Raw genomic sequence first — 20081 nt, 5'->3', positions numbered from 1 at the left:
AGCCTTCGGAGTTAGGAGCATGGAGCTCTAACAACTGCCTGAGCCACTGGGCCGGCCCCAACCTTTTACCTTTTTTGAAAGACAGTATAGCATGGTGGTTGAGAGCACAGGTCTAGACTAGCTGTGCTTAAATCTTGGTTCTGCCATGTTCTGGCTGTGTTACCTTAAGTAAATCACTTACCCTCTCTGTGCCGCTGGGGTCTTCATTTGTAAAATGGGGATTAAATACGTTAATATACGTAAAAGGCACATAGCACATGGATAATTTTTATATCATGCTGTCAGTATTACTCTGATCAGTCAAAAAAAAACCCATTAAATTAAGAACACGGATTTTACAGGCATGTGAATTTGATTAAGTTAGAATCCTGTTCTAACTGGGTACGTTCATTCATTCATTCAACAAATATTCACGGAATGCCTGACATAGCACTATTCTAGACCTTACTCTCTAGTGGGAGGAGACACACAATAAACAAGTACATAAAATGGTAACTATACTCAGAGTGTTACCATAGGCAAAAAGAATAGGGCCATGGGGAGAAAAGGGGAGGAAAGGAAGGAGGAGGTAAAAGGAGACAAAGTCGGGAGGAGATGAGATCGTCCTTAAGAAAAAGTACAGGGTGGCGTGATGGCTCAGTTGGTTAGAGTGTGAGCTCTGAACAACAGGGTTGCCGGTTTGATTCCCACAAGGGCCAGTGAGCTGCTCCCTTCACAACTAGATTGAAGACAACAAGCTGTCTCTGAGCTGCCGGTGGGGAGGCTGGATGGCTCAGTTGGTTAGAGCGCGAGCTTTTAACAACAAGGTTTGCCAGTTCAATTCCCACATGGGATGGTGGGCTGCGCCCCCTGCAACTAGATTGAAGGACAACGACTTGACTTGACGTGAGAGCTGATGGGTCCTGGAAAAAACACAATGTTACCCAATAAAAATTTAAAAAAAAAAAAGAAAAGAAAAGAAAAAGTGCTGCTACGAGACCAGCCAGAACTAGATTTTGGTGGTAGATGTCGGTGGCAGAGGGCAGATCCAGGACGCCATCTTGCCCCTCAAGGTGAATTTTAGCTAATTGTAATGGATTATTAGCATTGCAGTTAGGGAAAATCTCCACCCCCTGTATCGCCATGACAGTTCTGACTGAACCAAATAAGGACAAAAATCCCTCCTTCAGACAGGAAGGAATGGTCAGAGAGGACTCACCTAGGAACACCTACAAGGTCTAACAATTAAGTTCGCGAACTTGTTGCAATGATGTCACTAACCTTTTTTGATATCAGAGGGATTATTCATTATGAATTTGTACCAACTGGACAAACAGTTAACCAAGTTTACTATTTGGAAGTGCTGAAAAGGCTGCGTGAAAAAGTTAGATGACCTGAACTTTTCACCAACAGTTCATGGCTCTTGCATCACGACAATGCACCAGCTCACACGGCACTGTCTGTGAGGGAATTTTTAGCCAGGAAACACGTAACTGTATTGGAACACCCTCCCTACTCACCTGATCTGGCCCCCAATGACTTCTTTCTTTACCCAAAGATAAAGGAAATTTTGAAAGAAAGGCATTTTGATGACATTCAGGACATCAAGGGTAGTATGAAGAGAGCTCTGATGGCCATTCCAGAAAAAGAGTTCCAAAATTACTTTGAAGGATGGACTAGGTACTGGTATCAGTGCATAGCTTCCCAAGGGGGGTACTTCGAAGGTGACCGTAGTGATAGTCAGCAAGGAGGTTAGTAGCACTTTTTCCAGGATGAATTCGTGGACTTATAATAATTGCCCAACCTCGTATAATGCCACCCCTACCTAAGTCTTGAATATTTTGTGCCTTCATTTTTAGTGAATTTCCAAGTCTCATTGTTCTTCGGAGCAGCTGCTCTTCTCCAGGTTTGCCTGCCCTCGCCATCTTAAGATCGTCCTATCCTTTTAATAAATCTGCTTGCTTGGCTTATTCGGTGTGTCCTTGAATTCTTTCCTGTTGTGTACACCAAGAACCGTTGTCCAGCAACCTCTGTGGTAACCATGAAGGAAGGGATTCTTCTTTGCCGACATCTAGACTGAATTTCCACAGTAAGAAGAAAGCTGCAAGCCACTTTTGCTCTCTGCTTTCTTTCTGTTTCTGAGACCACTCCGGGGAGGCTTCAGTCGCACAGCAGGTGTGGGTCAAACGCTTAAGAGCCGGGAGGGCGCTCGCCACTTGAAGACTCCCCTGACAGGATGAGCGGGTCACAGATGGGGGCAGACTGGCAGCAGGTGCCTACGCCAACCTCAAGACAATATCCGTGCTACAGGTACCCGGTTCCATAATCATACAATACCCCCTCCTGTGGTAACTGCCAGTATTGGGATTAGTACGGCATCCCGGGAGCCAGGGCTCTCGACTTTATCTCTGCCTTCACTTCTGAGCGCAGGCGCTTTGAGCTTCTTGTCCAAATTGTTTTTGGTTTTCCTGTACCTATCCCGCTATTGGCAGGCAAGTAAATCTCAGGTAAGTCGTGAACGACCAACTGATTCCTCGCTTTGCCTCTGTAGCTGAAAATCACACTTACTTTGCTACTCTTCTCTCCTACTGGTGAAGGATTAAATCTGTCTCACTTTTCTGCCGACTTTCTGAAAGGACCTGCCCTTCATGCTGTCTCTGTCGGGGTCATATTTAAGACAGGGTACCAACCTTTCCACCACCAGGCCAGGGACCCCAAAGAAAGAGAATCTGGACAATGGGTTTGTTTAATCCCTCATTTGCTTAACGGTCATAAGGTTCACACCATTCAATTTCCTAAGGAATCAATGAAATTAAGTCTCACCTGGACCAGGGAGGCTTTTCTTCACGAGAGGGGGAGGGAGGTCTCCTTTTCCCCACTAGCCACTTTGGCCTATTTGAAACTCATAAGTTCCATTCTGGCCAGAGGGGAATGGGATCTACAGAGGTCCTGGAACTGTAATGACGCCAGGTCACAGGGGTCTGCCCCTGTGTTGGATGCCCCATCCTACGGCATGAAATCTACCAAGCTCCCAGGAACTTTACAGAACCCCTGTCCTCTAGATTGCAGAGGCCGGGCAGGGATCCGAACTCCTGGGGCAGCAACCACTGGGATGGGACTATAAGCTCTGGGATGCCAGAGGCAGTCAGGGGCCCATGGCAACGGGCCATAGCCATGGCAACCAGAGGCTGGCAGGGAGAAGCCAAAGATACTCCACTTCCCCCACTTTGGCCAGCTTCTTCAGGAGAGTCACAGACCTTGAGGGCTCTGCGGGAGACCCCTAATCCCTTCTTTTACCCTTTTCAGGCTACCTCCCAAGGACTTGAAATGGGTACTACTTCTTCAGTTCCTAGAGACAACTCTCTTGGTTTCTTCTTCAGAACTGGGCCACCTTGAAACGAAACAGTATTAGAAAGAAAACGCTATTTTCTTCTGTAACACTGCGTGACCCCAGTATAAACTAGAAGATGGGAAATGGAAGCCTAAATTATAACACCGGCCTACAGATGGGTCTCTGTAGATGACAGGAAAAGCGGATGGAGGTCCCCCGGGTCCAGGCACTCATCTGCTTAAGACACAACCCCCAGGACTGGGGCCTGCACTCTGGATCGCTGCCATGGAAGCCTTGGTCCTCCACCTGACCGTAATCAAGAGAAAGAGACTTCCTCTGACCTGACTCCCAGTTCAGGCCCTAAACACCCCACGGACCCACTGGAGTCACCGGTCTCTCTCCAAGAGAGTCCACCAGAGACTGCACCCACCCTACCCTCATACCAGCCCATCTACGCCCTGCTACCCAGTTCTAAACCGCTGGGAGAATTTCTATGCCTGCTCTAGGAGGTGGCAGAGGGACGTCATGGAACCACCCAGGTCCATGTCCCTTTTTCTATGTCAGACTTTAATCAATGCAAACACCATTTAGGAAAGTTCTTGAAGAATCTAGGTAAGTTCACTGATGAGTTTAAAGGTTTGGCTCTGTCTTTTGATTTCACCTGGAGGGACTTAAATATTATTCTCTCGTTGCTGTACCCCAGAGGAAAAAACACTCATATTTGGGGACAAGTGCCACCTCCCTATATGTATTTCAACCTAACCAATACCTGGTGGGAATGATGGCTGTTCCCACTCAAGATCCCAACTGGAATTATCAGGCAGGAGGGAACTATTCACAGAGACCACATGGATCTGTGCCTCCTGAAGGGGATGAAAAGATGCACAAACAAGCCTGTGAGCTATGATAAGATTAAAGAAGTTACACAAGAGCCATATGAAAACCCAGCCCTTTTTCATGCTCGCTTAGTAGATGCCCTACACAAATACACTACTGTGCTTCCCTGAAAATAAGACCTAGCCAGACCAGCAGCTCTAATGCGTCTTTTGAAGCAAAAATTAATATAAGTCTTATTTTTCTATAAGACCAGGTCTTATATAAGACTTATATTAATTTTTGCTCCAAAAGACGCATTAGAGCTGCTGGTCCGGCTAGGTCTTATTTTCGGGGAAACACAGTAATGTAGATCCCACCACCCAGGTGTAGCAGGGATGCATTTTATTAGCTAGTGTGCACCTGACATCCGCAGCTATGGGACCCCAAACCCCTACTAGTTAACTCATAGACATTGCTTTCAACGTCTTTAATAACTCAAACAGGGAAAACGAGGAAAGAGAGGCACAGCAAGACCGGAGACGAGATCCGAGACAGGCCAGGCTTTTGGCCACAGTTACAGATGGACCAAGGCCGAAGCCACCTCTGGGCCACCCCAGAAGAGGAACGCCAGGTAAGGGAGCCTGCTTTAAACATGGAAGCCCAGACCATTGGAGCAAGGGGTACCCTAATCCTCCAAAACAGCCGTGCCTCTGTGCAAAAAAAAGGGCCCTGGAAGAGAGATTGTCCCCTGCTTTGAAAGGAGCAGGGGACCAACTCCTTCCCCACAAACGGCTGTGATTGACTGACAGGGCCTGGGGTTCCCAGTGGCTCCCCAGAAGACCATCACCATCAGAGGGGAGGAACCGCAGGAACCCTGGACACGGCAGGTAAGCCTGTTAATTTTCTGATTGATCCAGGAGCCACCTACTCTGTCGTGACTGCTCACTCTGGACCTATTTCCTCAGAAACCCACTCAGTTAGAGGAACTGCTGAAACCCCTAGGTTCCGGGCTCTTACTCAGCCTGTCTCTTGCCAACGGGGTGAACATTTAGTAACTCAGAAATTCTTAGTTATGTCTAACTGCCCCACTCCATTGCTGGGAAGAGACCTGCTCTCGGCTTCAGGGGCTGCGTTAGGTCTTCCGGAGTTCCGAACATCCTTCCCAGACCTCTGAAGTTCTCCTGTCTCAGAAACCCCCTCAGGGGCACCCCAGGACATATGAAGCAGCGCTGATCCTGAGGTTTGGGATCAGAGAATCCCAGGAAGAGCCCTTAAGGCAGATCCCATTGAGGTCTTTCTGAAGGATCCCGTCACATCCTCCAAAAGAGACAGTAAGTACCCCCAAGGCTAAAGGTCATAAGGGGCTCCAACCTGATACAGAAATGTATAACTTACGGACTTTCAGTGCCGTCAATCCCCTTTTAATGCCCCTATCCTGCCAGTTTTGAAGCTACATGAAGAAAGCCGTCTAGTCCAGGGCTTGGAAATTATTAATGAGGCCACTGTACCTATCCACCCGCTGGTCCCAAACCCATATTCAATACTAACTCAGGTGCCGGGGGGACTCCAGCTGGTTTTCTGCCTTGGACCTCAAAGATGCATTCTTTTGTATCCCGTTACACCCAGACTCTCAATCCCTGTTCGCTTCTGAATGGAGAGGCCCTGACTCTGCTCTGTCCCAACAGCTTACCTGGACTGTACTGCCCCCGGAATTTAGAAGGTGGCTGCTGGTAGACTCTGACCTCAATTCTGTTGTTTCTTCTATCATTAACTTGGGAGAGGTTCAACAGGCACTCAGGGAATATGGGGACCAGCACGCCCCCCCACGCTGACCCCTCTACCCATTACAGCTCCACAGAACCAGGTAACCTAATATTATTAAAAACCTAGGCATGGCCGATTAGCTCAGTTGGTTAGAGCACGGTGCTAATAACACCAAGGTTGCCTGTTCGATCCCTGCAATGGGTCACTGTGAGCTGTGCCCTCCTTAAAAACCAAAACGCACCTGGAAAGAGGGGTCCCCGGCAGACCAGGTAACTCCTAAATGGAAGGGACCATATACAGTCCTGCTGAGCACTCCAACCACTGTCAGCTACAAGGAGTCAATAGCTGGGTCCAATCAGGACTCTCTCTCGAATCAAACCTGTTTCATTTAAGTCTCCACAGGACTCCCCCGCAGAAGTCCCCCAGAGAGGAAGACTGTCATTCAGAAAACACTGAAATACCTTCCTATTCCTGCGAGCCAGTGAAGACCTTAAGCTCCTCTTCAAACAGACAAGCAAGTCAATCTCCCAAGACTGATGAGTACTGATGACTAACTCCAGACTTCTGGATTTGCTAATTATTGCCTTTCTCTTGAGCCTTATTTTAGCTCCCCGTACAGTGTTGTTTCTTTCCTAACCATACTCAGTTATCTCTATGATTTTCGTCATTTTAGTTCTTCTCCTCCTGGGGCTCCACTGGGGAGAATGAGAAACTAATATCTTTGTACAATTTTCTACTGTAATAGCTAGGGGCCTCTTTGACTGCTAGTTATGCCATAAGCAGCCCCAACCAAACCACGACCCTCCTACATTTCAACCTGCACACTTTAAGTACTCAATAAATGTTAGCTTTTATTATTGATAATGTTATACTGGCTATTGGCTAATTTATTGCTAGCCCCTTAACTAAAACTGGCAAAGAGACAAATTGCTATTTCCAATATCAAATTGGCATTACTTTCCCTTTTCAAGACAGTACCCCAGTTTCATGAAAAATGCCTCTTACTTTACATCCAAATCCATATATATCAATGTATATCTGATCTGTGGCATTCTGTGACAAACCACGTAAAGTAATCCCTGCTTTCAACAAGCTGTGATCTAGCTAAACAAGACGTACACCACACAAACACACATGCACACCTCCACACTCTGCAATGTACCAGAGATGTCACAAAGTAACATAAATGATGTTATACAGTTTGAGAGTGTAGCTGGAATTAGAACCCTAGTATGAGCCCCAAGTCTACAAAGATCCATAAATGTTTAATGATGACGAGCAAATGTTCCAAATGACAGCTGTAAGAAAGACACTTAGAACACCTCTCATTTCAACAGAGCGACTACAGTGAGCAAAGTAACAGTTCTAGTGGTTGTGACTTCTAAGAGGTGATAAGAATATCTTTACGATAAAGGTAGCAAGGATTTTCAGATGACAAGCAGTTTGTGCATAGTAGGTCCACCCTTATTTGAGAGCATTCTAAAGCACAATCAACTGTATTCTGCAAACACGAAACAGTAAAATTCCTGGCTAGTCTACAGATGTGCCCTGTCCAAAACAAGAGCCACTAGCCACATGTGACTATTTAAATTGAAATGCACGAAAATGAAATAAAATTGAAAATTCAGTTTCTCAGTCACTGTAGCCACATCTGAAGAGTTCCACAGCCGCATGTAGGCTAATAGCTACCCAATTGGAGGTGGCAAAATAGATAATTTCCATCACGGAGAAACTTCTATTGGAACTTAGCACTCGCTGGCCTAGAGCAAATTTAAAATGCAAACTCTTCTAATACAACTTTTCACCAGTCTGGCAACTTGCGCTTTCATTTTAACTTTATTAACACATGAAGAGTATATAACCCCACAAAGAAAACAGAATTAGCTGTCATTTTTGAAAGTGTCTATTTGCCTCTTGCACACACAGATTTAACAGTGATTGAGCCTCTCGTTTTTGTTACACTAAACTCTCAGAAATGACAAACACATAGACTGAATAGTGAGTGTGGCTCAAGACCTCTCCACAATTCGCCTTTTTAATGTACTTGATACAACATTGTAAATTACAATATTAAGTTCTGTCCTGCTCAAACTGCGGAATTAGGGCTTTTACTTGCTACCCTCCAGGTGAACACACAGGTCTGAGATGGCAGGGTGAGTACACACGGTTACAGGAGGCAATGCACTGGGGTGGCAGAGCACCCCAGGAAGAGCACCGTGTGAGCCTGCGGTGACTGTCACATCCAGGACCCGGGTACCCCCATGAGTCTTAAGACACATTCGCACAGAAGGAAATCGGTGGGATAGGGGCCACCTGAACAGTTGTGTACCCAAGTCTGGATTCTCTCTGGAAAGGTCCACAGCCACCTGTGGTCCCGGGGGAAGGGGCCAGCCCTCTGACACGGAAACACTTCCAGGGGTGGACACACGGTGGGGTGGGGGGTGGGGGGGACAGTGACGATCACAAGTGCCTGGAGAGGCAGGAACTGTGACAGAACAAGATCAGAGGCCGGGGCGAGACGAAGGTGCTGTGACCACCCCTCCCCAGCCCGAGTCCTTCCCGGCCCCGGGACAGGCGAGTTACATAAGCCCGCCAGGCGTCTCTCCGCGCCGGGAGAGCGGTGCAGGCGGCGAGGGCAGTCCCCGCGGCCGGGGGCCCCTCTTGCCCTACCTCGGCGAGGGGCCCGAATCGGGCCAGGGGAGCAGCCACCGCCTCCGCCCCGCACGGGCTGGGCCCCCGGGCTTTCGGTTTCCGGCCCTGGCGCTCCCACAACCCCAGAAACCAACACACAGACACCATAACAAAGGCGGCGACGCGGCGGCAACACCGGGGTGGGAGGACTGGGGGACCACGGTGGGGCTGGCAGTCCGCCCACTTGCCGAGCAGAGGGCACGGCCGCCCGTCCCGGTCGGTGCCGCCCGGGAGCAGGCGGCCGGCTGGAAGAGGTGGGGGTGCTTGGAGGTGCTACTCACTCTCGTCAGGCAACTGGTCGAGCTCCGCCATCTTGAACGAGCCGCGCCGCTTTTTCAAAGGCTGCCCGCCGCGGTGCATTGTGGGGCGGAGACTGTCTTTGCGAGGGAGGTTCGAATGCGGAGCTCGCTGCCCGCGGCACCGCGCCGCACCGCTCCCGCCGCGGCCGGCGGAGGCAGCCCGGGTTCCGCCCGCGCCCGCCCGGGGCGGGGGGCGCCGAGTGGGGCCGCGCCTCGCCCCTGCGCCCCCAGCACGGCTGGAGGGAGGAGGCAGGAAGGCCGCTCCGAGAGGCCCGTCTCGCGCCGCCCCTGCCCGGGCCCGGCGCCGGAGCGCGGGGGGAGACGCGCGAGCTCCCAAGTCCCGCCGGCCCCGCTCCCGGCCCGCGCCGCCCGCCCCCTCCGGGGCTCGCTCCCGGCGCGCGGTTCGCGTCTCGCGCTGCAGCTGCGGGAACTGCAGGCTGTTTGTTCCCAGTGGGGAAAGGGAGGGAAGGTGGGAGGGAAGCCCGGGCGGGCTGAGGCGGGGCAGGGAGGTGGCACCTGTGGGCCCGGCGCCGGGAAAGAAGCCCTTCGTGCGGGGTCGCGTTCTCCGGGTGGCTCTACTCGAAGTTGATTTTTCACGGTGCCCACAAGCCACGTTTCTCCGGCGTCGCCATCCTCCCTTCTCGGGAAAGCGAAGGGAGGGAGCGGGGAGGAAGGCTCAGGCCGCAGCCCCACAGCTTGTCCGTCCAGGACTTGGGGTTCCGGTCGAGGACACCCCCTCGCCCCAGTGTCAGAACCGGAGTGGCGTGGACCCTGGAAGAGAGACCTTGAGAGGTCATGAAGTTAGTCATTTAGGTCGGCAGCTCAACTGTTTCGCTCAGCTATTTCATCCACTGGGCACTAGACCGTGTCGTGAGCTGGGAGAGAATTACAAAACCTGTAACAGGTTTGCGGAAGATGCGGAAAACAATGAGCCTTAACACTACAGGATGCTACAGGGCTCTGATCAAAATGTTAGGAGAACACTGGATGAGAAGTCATCCAGGTTTGAAAGAAGCCTGGGGAAAAGATCTCACCATTTCCTGTCTGTAGCACTGTCCAGGAATAAACCACTGTTGCTTTTCGACAATGCATTTAACAAATGTCCTTTTCTGAGCTCCAGCCCTTTTCTGAGCTCCAGGAATGTATGGGAGGTGGGATGGTTAAGCAGTGAACATACAGCTAGGGTGAATTCCAAGAAATAAAAAGTTTAAAAGGTGGTAGACAGATGAGGACAGAAGTACACGGACCAGAGCAGGCTAAGGAGTTGAACTTGCTAAGAGCCCTGGAGCAGTGAAGTTGGGTTTTAAATAATGGGGGTGGCACGTTTCTATTTGTGTTGTAGAAGGAAAATGTGGGAAATGAATTTTTCTGAGACAACATGAGAGTCCTGGAAATCAGTCAGGAGCAAGCTTGTTGGGGTAGGCAGGCCAAGGAGAGGAGGGAGACGTCTGCACTAGCTACGGGAGGGGTTCAGAGGGTGGGCTCTGGAGCCCCAAGGCTTGGTAGGGGTTCTGGCTGCTAGTTATATACTGCGTTTCCCCGAAAATAAGACCTAGCTGGACAATCAGCTCTAACGCTTTTTTGGAGCAAAAATTAATATAAGACCCGGTCTTATTTTACTATAAGACCGGGTCTTATGTAATACCAGGTCTTATATTAATTTTTTTTCCAAAAGACACATTAGAGCTGATTGTCCTGCTAAGTCTTATTTTCGGGGAAACAGTAATCTCAGGCAAGTTTGTTTCTTAGTTCTCTGTGCCTCAGTTTATCATATAAAATGCAGATAATAACAGGGTTGTTTTGAGGATTAAATGAGTTGATGGATGTAAAAACCTTATAGTAATTTCTAGCGCACATTTTGGCTCAAATGTTAGCCATTGCTACCACTACTTCAGAACAGAAAATACCATTGGTGATATTAACGTTGTGCCTTGGTTATATGAGTGTTGCCACTTGCTGAGATAGAAGGTGCAGCAGGATGTGAGCAGCGAAGGTTTAAAAATTCAGTTATACGAAGTAATCCGTCTTTCATAGGTAACATAACCCCTCCCGTGCCATCTGAACACATTCAGATCTGCCTCCTAACATGAAAAACAACGGATCCCTGTTGTCAGCATGGAGGGTAGGACACTATCAATTTGGAGAGAAATTCAAGAAAAGGTCAATCCTCTGAAAATGAAAGACTAGAAATAAACACAAGGTAGGTTAGGGGAGTGAGAAGTAAAAGTTGTGAATGTAACCTATGGTCACCATCATTAGCCCAAGGCAGGCCCGGTTTTATCCTAAGGCAGTTGTCACACACTCAACAGCAGGTCTGCTGTTAGAAGTATTTTTAGGCCCCTCTTGATAATGTGCATTTTAAAAACCCTAAATGAGTCCAAATATATGGTGATGGAAAGAGAACTGACTCTGGCTGGTGAACACACAATGTGATATATAGATGATGTATTACAGAATTGTACACCTGAAATCTATGTAACTTTATTAAACATTGTCACCGCAATAAACTTTAATTAAAAAAACAAAACACAAAAAACCTAAATGAGTCTTCTCACACTCTGAAGCCTAAAGCTGTATACCAGCCACAGATCTACCCCTAGTAGATCCGTGACTACAAATAAATCATTTATTTTCAGTGAGGTTCTTTACTGGATATTTATGAGAGAGGTTTTATAATCATTGTCTTACTTGGTTCTTCCAACAACCTGGTAACTTGTTCCAGGACAACACCGACCAGGTGATAGAGTCAGGACTCTGGCCCACTGTGTGCGTCCATTTCTCCCTCTGTGATGGAAGGGTAACAGCATCACAGGGCTGTTAAATCTTGAATTGTGGATTCGAATTGAACATGATTGTATAAGCATCTTTTCATGTGGTTGTTAGTTTATTATATCCTTTTTTTGGAGCCTTTGCCCACTTTTGAATTAGATTATTTATCTTTTTACTATAAAGTTGTAAGACTTCTTTATGTTTTGGATATAAGTCCCTTATCAGATATAGGATTTGCAAATATTTTCTCCCATTTTGAAGGTTGTCTTTTTGCATTCTGGATGGATAACGTCCTTTGGAGTACACATATTCACAAATAATAAGCATAGCACAATAAAACAAGGTATGCCTGTATAAATCCAAAAGAAGCAGGGTTGTGAGGTATTTGTACACCCATGTTCATAGCAGCATTATTCACAAAAATCATGAGGTGGAAGTAACAAAGTGAATGGATGTACAAAATGTGGAATATACATACAATGGAATATTATTCAGGCTTAGAAGAGAAAAAATCTGACACATGCTACAACACGAATGAAACTTGAGGACATTTTACAGAGTGGACTATCCATCCCGTCAGAAAGTAGATAAGTGGTTGCCTAAGGCTGGTGGTGGTGGGTGGGGTGGAGGCAGGGAGGAAATGAGAGTAACTGCTAAAGTGTACAGGGTTTCTTTCTGAAGTGAAGGAAATGTTCTAAAATTGACTGATTGTGGTGATGGCTGCACAACTTTGTGCATATGTTAAAAAACATTGAATTGTACACTTTAAATGGTGAACTGTATGGTGTGTGAATTATATCTCAATAAAGCAATTACAAGAAAAATCTTATTTTCAGACTTTTGGGGTTTTTGTCTTGATCTAAAATCTTTGTTATTCACTTTTTTAAAAAATTAAATTTATTGGGGTGACAATTGTTAGTGTTATTCACTTTTTATAGAATCCTTATCTAATGAAGAGCAAAATCAAAGTGCTCTTCTGGGTCATTTTAAAGGATAGCTACAAACAAAAGACCAGTATCAAACTTCTTTCCTTTCCACTCTCTTTTCTGCCAAACATTCTACTTACTATTCTGCAAACTATGCTAGAAAGAGAAGCTACTTTTCCTGTGGACCCAAGGGGCTACTGGAAGATGCAAATTGAATTCTTGACAGATCGTGTTTCTTTAGATGAACCCCTAGTAGAACAATCAAATACCTGTTTCTCCTGAGACCCAGGTAAAAGTTATCATTTGGTTAAAAAACAGGAGGGGATCATTAAACCTATTTCTTAGGGCCGTAGTGAGAATTAAATGAGGGCACTTATGTAAAATATCTGGCCCACATCCGTGCACAGAAACTCTAGCTCCCTGCCACTCTTTTCTATATTCTGTTTCCCTATATTGTACCCAGAAGGAACTAAATGTATTTCCAAACCACGACTTCTAAAGACATTATGTTGGCAAAACTTACTGGTGTATCCCAGGTTATTTATGGAGGCCTCTTTGTCAGTCTGCAAAACGGAGCCAAAATTAAGGAAGAACACCATTTCTTTTAAGGAATAATAGCAACCTCTTTCACCAGATATCTTGTGTAATAAACTATGAAAAAGTTATGATAGATTATCCTATGGGGGGGGGAGAAGAGAGAGAGAGAGAGAGAGAGAGAGAGAGAGAGAGAGAGAGAGAGACACTCTCCATACACATGAACACACTCAATAATTTTCCAGAATTTCCTAAATGAACTGGGGGCATCAACTAGGGGAACCACCCAAGGAGGACACCTTGTAATCAGAGCTGCCCAAACCAGAAGATCAATGGCTTCACACAGTGGATTTGTGGCCCCAGAAAGATGGGGGACATGTATGTGTCCATGAGATGTAAGGACACATTAAGATTGGATAAGCATTGATTTTGCTTTGTTTTCTTAACCTTCAGTATTTTAAGCAATTTAATAGGCAATTATCCACTAGTTGGTCAGCAAATATTTACCTACTGTATGGCAGGCATTCAGCAAAATTCAATGTGACATCATGCCTATCCCTACCGATTTTATGGTCCAAGGGAAGATAGAAAGTCTATAGGCAATTACAGTAGTGTGACGAGAGCTACCATAGACAGGGTTGAGGACAGGATGCTATAGGGGTGTAGAGTGTGTGTGTGTGTGTGTGTGTGTGTGTGTGTGTGTGTGTGTTTGGGTGGAGGGTGGAGATCAAGAAAGTTTTCTCAGGGAAATAGTTTCTGAACTGAGACCTGAAGAATGAGTAGAAGTGAGGGAGATGAAGTGGAAGAAGAAAGTAGTGTGATTGGCAGAAGGTCACGTGCAAAGGCCCAGAGGTAAGAAAGAATATGACTTTTATTCCAGGAACTGGAATTAGTTCAGGATGGCTGGAGAGTTTAAGATATGGCAAGAGCTAAGACTAGAGCGATAAATGGGGGCCACACAAGAGTTGGGGGCAGCTTTTGAAAACTTTTCCTGACATGGGTTTTGGTAGCTATGGAGGTATATACGCCTCTCAGGTCTCCAGCTGTGGGGAGCATAGATGGCTGACAGCCTCCAACTGCCACACCCTAAGATCTGCTATAGCATTTATGTCGACACCATGCTCTCCCCAGGATGCTTCTAGATAATACCTGAGCATGGCAGAGCTGCTAGAGCCAGGCCATTACCACCCAGCATGAGTCTCCTATAATGGACAATCTTTGCTCTGGGGCTCCTGCATGACATGGTCTGGATCGGCTGCATTCTTACCCACAGAGCTGCCTGGAGCATGAAGGTGACCCTCAGCCAATGCTATAGAAGATAGTAAATGATGTTCTGTGACCCTTTGGTCTGTGGATTGTTTGGAGGGCAGAACATACCAGCTTGTCAGCATTGTTGAATAATTATTGCTTTGGTGGACGCTTGGGGATTTCAACAGTTAAGGCTGGTCATGGAGCTGCAATATGCCTACATGATCAGCTCACTCGAAGAGATCCCCACCATAAGTCAATTTTGGACCTCTTGGTACAGAGGCCAGTGATTGTTTGAAACCTGGAGACAAAGTGCGTCCATCCTGTGCAATCCAGCAGTGAGAGGACAAAGAAGCCTGTGCCTGAGGTCTCTAACCCCCTTTGTTGTGTAACTGCTCCTGCTGTTACTACTATGTATCCTTTGCCCGTAAAACACTGTTCTGTGCTGAGTGGACCCTAATGTAAACTATGGATTCAGAGTGACAATGTGTCACTGTAGGTTCATCAATGGTAACAAATGTATCCATGTGGCATACATTGATTAAGGAGATGGCCAGGTCCCAAGGAGGAAGGTTGCAACACTGTGACAATCGTACATGGTAAAGATCCTAGTCATTCCTCCAAGGGACCTATTTATTCAGGTGACTGTACATTGAAGAAAGGGAGCATCTAGACATTTTAAGGACTATTGAACACAGGATCTGAGTTGATATTTATAGTCATAGGCCTGAAGTCATCAAAAAACCCCTCTAAAGTTGGGGTGTGTGGGGTGGAGGTAGGACGTAATAAATGGATTCTGGCTTACAGTTGGTACAGTTGGACGACACACTTGGTGGGCATCTCTCCAGGCTCTGAGGGTAGAACTTGGCAGTTGGAGTAAGGTCCCTCTTTGGTTCTTGGCCTGTGGGATAAGAGCTAGTGTCGTGGGGAAGCTTAAAAGAGTAAGTGGAAGCCTGTGAAACTTCCCTTTGCCTCCTCCCACAAAACACAAGTAACAAACAGAGTCAAATCCTGGGGGTGGAGGGAGGGGATGGTGAAGATTAGTGCCATCATTGAAGATCAAAAGTAAGTTACATCTCGGATTTGCTTTTCACAAATATGGACAAGTTTTTCAGTACTTGTAAAATCATTCAGCCATCCCTTCAACATTTGTGTTTTTTCATGTTCAACAACTTGATTCAAATAAAGTTACCTCACCATGTAAAGGGAAAAGTCTGTGCAGTTGTTTTAACCATGACGTTATCTTGATTTCATCACTGGCCGCTTTTCTCAGTTCTAGTTTTTCCTTTGACATGTCAACAATAGTTCTTCATGTCACCCAGATCTGGGTCTGAAGTTAGTCTTCCTCACAAATGCAATGTAGTCAATTTCATGTTCACCTCAAATATCATCAGACTGAGCCTTGCAGTGAATTTATGTTAAATAACGTCTTTTGGGGAAACCTGTTCCACAGGAATTTCTAATTCAGCTTTTAAAGGCCTCTGTGCTGCCCTTCCTATGCCAGTTGCATTATGTTCTGTAAGTTCTTCTAGAAGACCGAACGGATAACTACAAGTATTGGTCAAACAACCCAGAAAGGCAATTTTAGCCTCTCACCTCTGCTGTAGTAGTAGCTTATTTTCTGAGTAAAATGACACTTAAGGTTCGATGCAATAGTCTTTTCTCAATGTTGTCATTCAACTGATAATTTGTTTTGGTTCTAGGTCCAATTTTATTGTTATTTTCATCAATAAGCATACACTTCCCGCCAGAAACTAAATCCATTGTTCATTAAAGTTGTCAGTATTTATTTCAGGCATGTTAACATGAGTCTGTCGTGTCCTAAATATTCTTGGCCCGGCTGCAGCCGAGGGTTCCACGTCTGCATCAGACAGCGAGAACTAAACAAACACTGCAGTGCTTCAAACGTCTCCTCTGGAGCCTACCCAAGATTTTCTTTCTCACACTTTGCCACAGTTGATGGGTTCAAGGGTGGGAAGCTACATCAATGAGTCGCTCCTGTAGATTGTGGAATGGGATCCAAACGACTGGATTTAGTCACTTTTCAAGTGGCTACACAATCAGGCACAAAATTGTCTTTTCCTCTGCCTGTTTTCTGTCCTGCAGTTAGAAAAAGCAGAAAAAACCCAGTCCACAAGAAGAGAAAGGGGTGGACGCACAGGAGGCTTGGACAGAGGAGAGGGAGAAAGCCCCAGCAGTGTTCCCAGGTCTGGTTCCATTTGTCCTTCTTGAGGCCTGGCCGCATTCCTGCCCCGGGGTCATTTGCAACATGAGGCCTCACTAACCTATATTTCCATGCTGTAGTTAAACTCAGCTGCATATGTGCCAAGGCTGGGAAGCAAAGAGGAAAGTGAGAACACCTTAGTTTACTTAGGGGGTGGGATCGTGGGTGAATGTTGGCCTTTAATTTCTACAAATAGTTGTACCACAATCTATTTCAAGATTTTTTCAGTTGAAGCATAACATATATTTAGTTAAATGCACAAGTCTTAAATATATAACATCTTGACACTTAAAAAAATCAACTTTATTGAGGTCAAAGTTATACATAGTAAAACTACACATAGCGTACAGTTGGATGAATTTTGACCTCTGTGTATACATCACCACATTTAAGATACACAACATTTTCATCACCAAAAAGTTTCCGTCGTGCTCCTCTGCAATCCATCCCACCCTCTCTCAGTGCTAGGCAACCACATATCTGCTTTCTGTCACTTTGTAGTAGTTCTATGTGTTCTAGAACTTTGTACAGAAAGATCCATATATAAGTATATGTACTTTTTTGGGGTCTGTATTCTTTAGCTTAGCAATGTTTTTGGAATTCATTCCCGTGTTGTATGTATCAGTAGTTTGCTCCTTTTTGTTGTTGAGTAGTATGCCAATGTGTGAACATACAACAGTTTGCTTATCTACTTGCTGGTAGAGGCACATTTGGATTGTTTCCAGTTTGGGGGTATTATGAATAAAGCTACCACGAACATGTGTGTACAAGTCTTTTTGGGGTCATGCACGTTCATTTCTCTTGGGTAAATACCTAGGAGTGAAATGTCTGGCTCATATGGTAGGTGCATTTTTAACTTTATAAGAACCTCCCAAATCATTTTCCAACCTGATTGTGACAATTGACACTCCTACCAGCAATGAATGAGATTTCCAGTTGCTCAGTATCTTTGTCAGCACGTGGTATTATCAGTTTTATGGCTTTTATGGCTTTTTTTTTGCCATTCCGATAAGTGTGGAGTGGTATTGATTTTTGGATTCTTTTGTGGTCAAAGAACATAGTCTTATAGTGTTTTAGTCCTTTTAAATGTGAGACTTATTTTATGCCCAGGACATGGGTTATCTTGGTGAATGTTACTTTGGCACTTGAAATGAATGTGTATTTTGCAATTGTTGGGTGCAGTGCTCTGTAATATCAACTAGGTCAAGATGATTGATAATGTTCAAATCTGTCTGTTGATTTTCTTTCTGTCTGTTCTACCAATTACTGAGAGAGGATTGTTGAAATTTGCACTTGTAATTGTGGCTATGTTTATTTCTCTTTTCAGTTCTGTCAGTTTTTGCTTCCTGTAAGTTGACTCTCTATTACTAGGTATATACATTCTTAGGACTCTTCTTGATGAATTGCCCCCTTTCTGACTATGAAATGGTTTTTTCGGTATCTCTGGTACTATTCCTTATTCTGAAGTTTACTTTGTCTGATATTAAGTTAGATTGCTTATTATTAGTGTTTGCGTAGTACAGTAGCCCTCTTTTATCTGTTTTTCTTTCCAAGATACATTTGAAGACTCCCAGTGGATGCCTGAAACTGCAGATAGTATTAAACCCTATACATACTATGTTTTTTTATTCCCTATACAGACATACATTTTCACTTAAAGTAAAATAAAGCACTTTATGGCTTCTCTGTGGAATACCCAAATTGCCAGCATCGCTACTCTTGCCCTTTGGGGCCGTTATGAAGTAAAATGAGGGTGACTTGAACACAAGCACTGCAAAACCTCTGCAGTTGATCAGGTAACAACCCAGATGGCTCCTAAGAGGCTTACACTGGACAAAGGGCTGATTCACATCCCAGGAAGGATGGGGCAGGACAGCACAAGATTTTACACTACTCAGAACAACGGACAATGTAAAACTTTTAAATTGTTTATTTCTAGAATTTTCCATTTAATATTTTCAGACCACGATTGACCACAGGTAACTGAAACTGCAGAAAACAAAGCTGTGGATGGGGGAGACTATTGTATATCATCTTCTCATCCATTTATTCTTAATCTGTCTGTGTCTTTAAAGTACATTTCTTTAGACAGCATATAGTTTGGTCTTGCTTTTTTAATCCATCTGACAATCTTTGCCTTTTGCTGAAATGTTTAAGTCATTTATATTTAACATAATTGCCAGCATGGTTGAATTTTAGTCTGCCACTTGTTTGTTGTTTTCTATTGGTCTCATCTATTCTATTTGTTTTTGTTTTCTTTTTTGTTACCTTCTTTTGATTAGTTTTTTAGGATTCCATTTTTTTCCTTCTCTACTGCTTATTCTATACCTCTTTGTTATTTCGTTTTCTCTGATTGGTTATAACTTGCCATAGTCTGAATGTTTGTCTGTCCCAGATTCTAATGTTGAAATTGAATCCCCAGTGTGATGGTGTTTGGAGGTGGAGCCATCATGAATGGGATTGCTGCTCTAATAAAGGAGACCCAACAGCTCCTTTGCCCGTTCCACCATGTGAGAATACGGAGAGGAGACAGCCATCTATGAACCAGGAAGCAGGCCTTCACCAGACACCAAATCTGCTGGCACCTTGATTTTGGACTTCTCAACTTCCAGAGCTGTGAAAACTTAATTTCTGTTCTTTGTAAGCCATGGGTCTATGGTATTTTGTTACAGCAGCATGGACGGACTAACAACAGAACTCAAACATCTTTCCACACAGGGTGAGCTCTGGGCATTGTCCAACTCACATTTCCCCGTGGCTATTTTTTGCCTAGCTTTGTAGAGTTTCACCTGCGGTATGTAGATGCACACACCTTAGTCTTCGGCATGAGTCAAAGGGATCCCTATGCAGATTTCTTGCGCTCTTTCTCTGGGCTCCTTTCTCTCTGTTCCTCTGCCTTGCAAACTCCAGCCACCCATTCCTCCTGACACCAATCTCTGTCCTTCAGCCTAGTGAAACTGCCACACTGCTTAGGTTTTATCTTCTTTCACCACCGTAATCTGGGAAGTATCTCCAGGCGGAAAGCCAAGGTGTCCTGGGCTCATTTAATCCCTTTCTCTCCTCAAGGATCACAGTTGTACAAAGTCTAAGAACATTTGTTTCCTATGTTTTGCTCAATTTCCTTATAGCCAGACAGCATGCCTGATGGCTATTACTGTCATGGCTGGAAACAGAAGTCCGCTCATTAATTAAAATCTTAACATTTCAGATCCTAACATGCTGTTGATATCGGCCTTCCTTCCTTGGGCTTTGTAGTACTCATCTTTTTTAAACACTTGATTAGTGAATAAAACAAAAAAGACAACTCATGTAAACACTACCTGGTTTTCTTTGAGATTACCTTTTTCAAAATGTGTCAGATCTCTATTTTACTTTTCGGTAATCACATTCATCCTTGAATAAATAGTGACCATATCCATTATTCAATGTAGCCACGGTAGGTACCCCTGCTTTCAGAGCAGCAGATAAGCCCATCAGTCTCAGTTTATTGACATAGTAAA

The 20081-nt window shown here is 45.2% G+C and overlaps 1 protein-coding gene and 1 pseudogene across 1 annotated transcript in view; both read right to left on the bottom strand.

Moving 5' to 3' along the window:
• Positions 1 to 8961, bottom strand: part of LIN9 (lin-9 DREAM MuvB core complex component) — a 46440-nt gene extending 37479 nt beyond the window's left edge. Inside the window, exon 1 of the mRNA XM_019730928.2 lies at positions 8863 to 8961. Within this exon, the coding sequence (XP_019586487.1) occupies positions 8863 to 8941 (79 nt within the window). The 5' untranslated portion in view covers positions 8942 to 8961. The remainder of the gene's footprint in view (positions 1 to 8862) is intronic.
• Positions 8962 to 9628: 667 nt separating this feature from the next.
• Positions 9629 to 16156, bottom strand: LOC109446954 (isopentenyl-diphosphate Delta-isomerase 1; annotated as a pseudogene).
• Positions 16157 to 20081: the final 3925 nt, after the last annotated feature.

This window comes from Rhinolophus sinicus, linkage group LG12, assembly GCF_036562045.2.
Source record: "Rhinolophus sinicus isolate RSC01 linkage group LG12, ASM3656204v1, whole genome shotgun sequence".
NCBI classification, from domain to species: domain Eukaryota; kingdom Metazoa; phylum Chordata; class Mammalia; order Chiroptera; family Rhinolophidae; genus Rhinolophus; species Rhinolophus sinicus.
This window is presented reverse-complemented; position numbering and strand designations above follow the sequence as displayed.